Source organism: Hyperoodon ampullatus (genome assembly GCF_949752795.1).
Source record: "Hyperoodon ampullatus genome assembly, chromosome: 17".
In the NCBI taxonomy this organism is placed as follows: Eukaryota; Metazoa; Chordata; class Mammalia; order Artiodactyla; family Ziphiidae; genus Hyperoodon; species Hyperoodon ampullatus.
This window is the reverse complement of record NC_136930.1, coordinates 11,913,444-11,919,443: the sequence shown is the minus strand read 5'-3', so window position 1 is coordinate 11,919,443 and position 6,000 is coordinate 11,913,444. Positions and strand designations below refer to the sequence as shown.

Genomic DNA, 6,000 nt, shown 5'->3' with positions numbered 1-6,000 from the left:
TTCATATTTTCATTACTGTGCAGAGTACTGCATTCCACAGACATACCACACACAATTTATCCACTCTCTCACTGACATTTAGATTATGAACAACGATGCTTATGAACATTCTGGCACACGCCTTTCCTAGAACATATGTGCTTGAATTACTGGTGGCTACATAGCTTGGACATTGTGTCACAGGTAATGCATATATTCAGCTTCAATATTTAACACCAGTTTTCACAGCATAAAAAATGAAACACACAGGAACAAATCGAATTAAAGATGTGTCAAAACTCTACACAGAATGGTATAAAACATTATTAAGAAAAGTTAAAGATGAAATAAATTAACAAAGGGATATGCCATGGTCACAGACTGGAAGACTTGATATTGTTAAGATGACAATTCTCCCCAAATTGATCTACAGATTCAATGCGATCCCAATCAAAATCCAACAGAATCTTATGGAACTTGACATGCTAATTCTAAAATTTAATATTGATATGCAAAGAGCTAAGAATAGTCTCTTGAAGAGGAACAAGGAGGGGAAGACTTGTTCTGTTGGATATCAAGCTACATTTTCAAGACCATGTGGTACTCATGCAAGAATACACAAATAGATTAATGAAACAAAATATAAAATCTAGAAACGGAAATATAAAACAAAATCTAGAAACAGATCCACGCATATAGACACTGGATATATGATGAAGTTTACCATGCAGAGCAGTAGGGAAAGAACAGCCTTTTCAATAAACTGCGTGGGATCAGTTGAACATCCACAGGGAAAAAAATGAACTTGACCCTACACCTCACATTATAAGCAAGAACCAATTTCTAGTAGATCTAAACATGAAGTTTCCAAAAGATTAATGCTTTTTGTTTTTAACAACAGACTATCTCTAACATTCCAACAGACTGTGAGCATTTTGAGAGCAAGATCTATTTCGAATTTTCTATTGCTTATATTAGCACAATGCCCAGCACGTATGTAGCAGGTGGCAAATATATATTTGCTGAATTAATGAACACACATGGGTGTAATTTTATGGTCGCAGTTTCTGGTCTCTAGGGAACTCAGAAAAAAAACCTACATCTAGATATACTGAAAGCTATGAATACAGCACACTATAATTAAACACGTACATATTTATTTTTACTACAGACTGAAGTATAATGCAAAAAGGAACTTAAATATATTTGATGATTCTGACAACTCCATCTACGATGCTTCTGCCCTTAGGGATTCTTCTTGCTTGGTATGGTCACACTGTCAAGCTACGTGCTTCATCTGACATTCACTGCGTGAAGAGAGACAGGGGTCCTCAAACCTCCCTTTCCTTCTCCAACTGCTATTTACACAGCTGCTCACTGTTGTCTTTCCGGCCTCAACTTGAATAGCACCTCTTCAAAGAAGCCATCCTTGACCAATTCATCTAAATAGGGATTTTCCTCCCACTGACTATTTTCCTCTGTCTCTTGACTCTAGTCTTCATTTCCTTCATAGCTCCATTGCTACATGTAATTATTTACTTGACTGCATACTTTTAATTGACTATTTCCCCCACTAGGTTGTAAGCATCACAAAGGTATTAACCATGTTATTTTTGTTCAGTACTATCTAACTAGGCCCCAGAACAGTGCTTGCCACATAGGAGCTCAACAAAATACTTGTTCAACAAATAAATTTTGGGTTAGAATTTGAGTAGATGCTTAGTATCCTGAATTATTCTGTCAGTACTTTGAAGGTAGAGAAAGCATCTTAATTCCATAGCCTGCATACCAACAAGCCCTGTGGTCTTGCATATATAAAGCATACATTCCTTAAGTACTTACTTACTGAATGAAAAAATAAAAACAGTCTTACCTTGCCAAAGCTGCCTTTTCCAATAACTTTTAAGAAATCAAAGTCTGTTGGTTTAGCACTGAAATAAATGAACAATGACAAGAATTAGCCTCCTAGAAATTGGAAAGATGTTAACTTTTCAACATTTTTTAGCACCTCACTCTTTATAATAGGTAAATCTTGGGTACACTTCAGCATGATAACTCTAGCTTTCACAGTGGTAGTATCTCATCTTTAATATAAAATAGGTAATAATGAACAGTAATAATACCTACTTTCTGATTAGATAAGACATTTTATAATTTTATTTAAGCCTTGTTAAGTTTGGCTTAAGAAGGACTTCAATAATAGTCTCTTTGGGAGAAAAAGATCTTTCTTTCTATCTATCTATCTATCTATCTATCTATCTATCATTTCTCTATCATTTTGAACTCAGGGTAGCAAACCACTTTTATTAACCATAAACGTCACCAATGCTCTTAATGAGGAAACTGAGTAACTATATAAATTAGTGATACACTGCAAGGACTAAGTAGTCTGGTAATTATTCTGAAAAGGAAGTTACTAGCTGGAATACCTAGTAAAATCACTAAGAAGATTTTCTGATGGAGAAAAAAGTCATCACAGTGTTTTGCATACATATCACTTGTATGTTAAAGATAAAAGAACTCTCTACTTATTCTCATAGATGGTAATGTAGAAAAGCCAGGAGTCCAGAAGGCAGAAGGTTATTTATTTTCACCTCAGGTAAAAACAGCATTGGCTGTATATAAGCAATAGCACGTGGCTGCAGAAAGATGAACTTAAGCAGCCAGAAGAGCTGTTTTCTTTAACATGGTATGAATTCCTAAGTTGTACTAGGGAGAGTGAAATGACTCCATTTAGATTTTAAATGTCCTTCAATTCATTATTGAAAGAAATAGTCAATTCAAACATAAGAGTAACACCAGGTCTGGGTTAAATAATAACAGGTCAAGATTAGGGAGATAAATACTTAACTAAGCTTAGATGTTTTTCTTCTTCAAGAACCTGCTCTTTGGACTAGTTATTTTGTTCTTTAATGATATGCTGAAATACTGAAATAATTTTTTGAACAAACATAATAGTGAAAAAACATGCAAATCCCTCGAACAGTAAACACGCCAACCGAGGCCATACCCAAGGCCCCACTGTTAACTGTTGGTGATGAACCCTAATTGAAAGCAAACTTCCATTTTGTGCTGCCTGACAAGCTCAATGCAATGATGATAGAAAAGATGCTCAAAACCAAATTTCCTCTTCCAGTTACCATCCCGTTTCTTTGCTGTCCTTTGCAGCAAACCCATCAAGTAAGTTGTCTAAACTCACTGTCGATACCTCCTGTCCCCTCCTATATTTCTCTCCTGAACCCTTTCCAGTCAGTCTTCTACCCACTGCACCACTGAAACTGCTCACAGAGGTCACCAATGACCTATCAGTGGTCCATTCTCAATCTTCATCTTATCTGCCCCATCAGCAACATCAACAGAGTTATTTACTCCCTTTCTTCACCTGCTTGTGTGACACCACATTCCTGGTTTTCCTACCTTACTAATTATTCTTTCTTGGTCTCCTTTACCATTTCTCCTGTCTATACTCATCCTCTAAGTGGGCCAAAAGGGTAAGCGGAAGCACAGTGTCCTGTGATAAAGATAGAATACTTCAGAATTAATCCAATAAGCCTGTAAGGATAATTACAAGTAAGGATAGCAACACTACATTCCTCTTCCAACCCACAGCAGTTATCACTCATCTGTCAGGGCACTCCTCAAACTGAGCCAAGAAGTAGCCTTGGACTCCTTCTTTGTATTCCAGTGAATTGCTGGAGTTGACACTTAAGATGAAGTCCACATTTGTCACTCCTTGTGTTCCTCAAAATGTTTCCCCTCTGCTCAAGTAGATATGGGACTATGGGAGAAACTGGATAAAGAAAATGTAATAGCCTTTCATATGCTAATTTCCATCAAGACTCCTCTGGAACAAGCTGGCTAACAACTAGGGTTGTAGTTGTGACACTGAGCACCAAGAGGATATCAATTTCGCCTCCACGGATGCTTTTGCCAGAGTACTTCCCAGGTACCTCCCAGGACTTATGGTCCCCTGGGAAATATGGTCTACTGATCTTACACACACACACACCAGGAAAGTAACAGTGGCAAAATAGCCGAACCCAATCAACAACGTGTGGATTAAAAACTCCTCAGAGCTCTAATAAAACAAGGAGAAGCTAGAGCAGTAAATTAGGCAAGCATACAACAGTATTATATTCACTGTAACTATAGTTCTATTTCACAGGCTTCTAGTTAAATTGGTATAATTATGTACATCTGCACATTTGCAAAAAATCTTCCTCAAATCCAGTGAGATTGTTTGAAACAAATTAAACCTACTGAGGATTTCCAGATGGTCCCAGGTTAATGTTCTGTGAGGTAGAGTGTAGCTGTACGGATGGAAAAAAAAAAAAAAAGAATTTAACATTCTTACTGGAGTGTCTTAAGTTATCGGTTAATGGATATTTTTGAAATAAAATACACATAACCATACCACAGATATTTGCCATGTTAAAGAAACCTAAAGCCCTAATGCTTAATAAATGTACAGACTTTTGGAAAGATACACAATCAATATAAACAATCATTTTAATGATAAATTTCAAGAGCAGTTGTAAGGAAAAATGTAAGGCAGAAATCAAGGTCAAAGTTGGCAAATGAATGAAGTAAACTGGGGAAAGCTCTTTGGAAGAGCTGGGCATTGAAACCACAATTGAAGAGGAATCATTTTTTACATTAAAAAAATTGGTTAAAAATAGCTTTTGTTTTTAAATTTTCAAATATTTTTAATAAGCTATAATTAAATACAGGAAATGATAGTATGATGATAATTAAGACTGCAAATGCTGGATTAAAGTTTTAATTTGAGAGGAAGTAAACTTATTTCTAAAGCAAATACATAAAACCAGGAGTGCTTTTTCTTCCTAATTCCACCATTGTGATAGTATCAAATTTTTAGATAGGCTTTTCTCTTTACAACAGTTAACAAAGTAAATTTAATCCCTGTTATTAATGTAGAAGCAAATCTTTACTCACCTAGTATACCATAAAGCAATGTAACTAATTAAAATTCTAGCTCACTAATAATCAACTAGAAATTTAACTCAAAATCCCAAAAGATTAATCTAGTGATCCTTCTACAGTGAGCACTTCTCACAAAAGCCAAGTGTAAGTGAATTCTTCTGCACATAAATTCACTATGAAATTCTTTATACATTCAGAGAATTAAATCAGAGATGTCTCAAATATGTACACTTTTACTAGAGCTCTATATAATTATACTTCATATAAGCTATAGATATGAAGTAAGCTTTTAAAAATATCTCTTTAAGTTCATCAGAATCAACAAATTTTATATAAGCAATTTCTTATTAGAGACATGTCATATATATTCCCACTTAAATTCATTTGTAACTTATAGACAATCTCCAGAATACAATTTATTGTTTTAAAATAAAGGACAGGGCTTCCCTGGTGGCACAGTGGCTGAGAGTCCGCCTGCCGATGCAGGGGACACAGGCTCGTGCCCCGGTCCGGGAAGATCCCACATGCCGCAGAGCGGCTGGGCCCGTGAGCCATGGCTGCTGAGCCTGCGCGTCCGGAGTCTGTGCTCCGCAACAGGAGAGGCCACAACAGTGAGAGGCCCGCGTACCGCAAAAAAATAAATAAATTAAAATAAAATAAAATAAAATAAAGGGCAAAAGATCTAAAGTATATTTCATATGAAGTAACAACGTTGGCACCAACTTTTTAGTGACAAATCAAATGTATTTCTTACTGATACCTTTACATGAAAAATCTTCATTTAATAAAATTTTAATCCACAGAAGACAGAAATAAAAGGAACCATCACAGTCTAGCTCAAGACAAAAAAATATATATAAACACTCCAGTTCATTAGATGAGATTTGTCCTGTTGTAGCATAATTTTAACATGAAGTAATCTCCCCCTGCTCCCCAGTTTTTCTGAGATATTATATAACTGACATACAAAACTGTATAAGGTTAAGATGTATAGCATAATAATTTGACTTATATATATCATGATTATGTTTAAATATTATAGTATTCTATACAATCTGATAATGTAATCAAACTAAG

The 6,000-nt window shown here is 35.5% G+C and overlaps 1 protein-coding gene across 2 annotated transcripts in view; it reads right to left on the bottom strand.

Annotated features, from left to right (window-relative positions):
- The window catches only part of LOC307065741 (serine/threonine-protein kinase Sgk3), a 50,178-nt gene that overhangs the window by 19,832 nt on the left and 24,346 nt on the right, over positions 1 to 6,000 (bottom strand). For both annotated transcript variants that reach the window (XM_079722660.1, XM_079722661.1), the window contains exons 6-7: positions 4,240 to 4,289; positions 1,853 to 1,910 (exon numbers count right to left, since the gene is read on the bottom strand). In XM_079722660.1, coding sequence (XP_079578786.1) covers positions 1,853 to 1,910; positions 4,240 to 4,289 — 108 coding nt within the window. The remainder of the gene's footprint in view (positions 1 to 1,852; positions 1,911 to 4,239; positions 4,290 to 6,000) is intronic.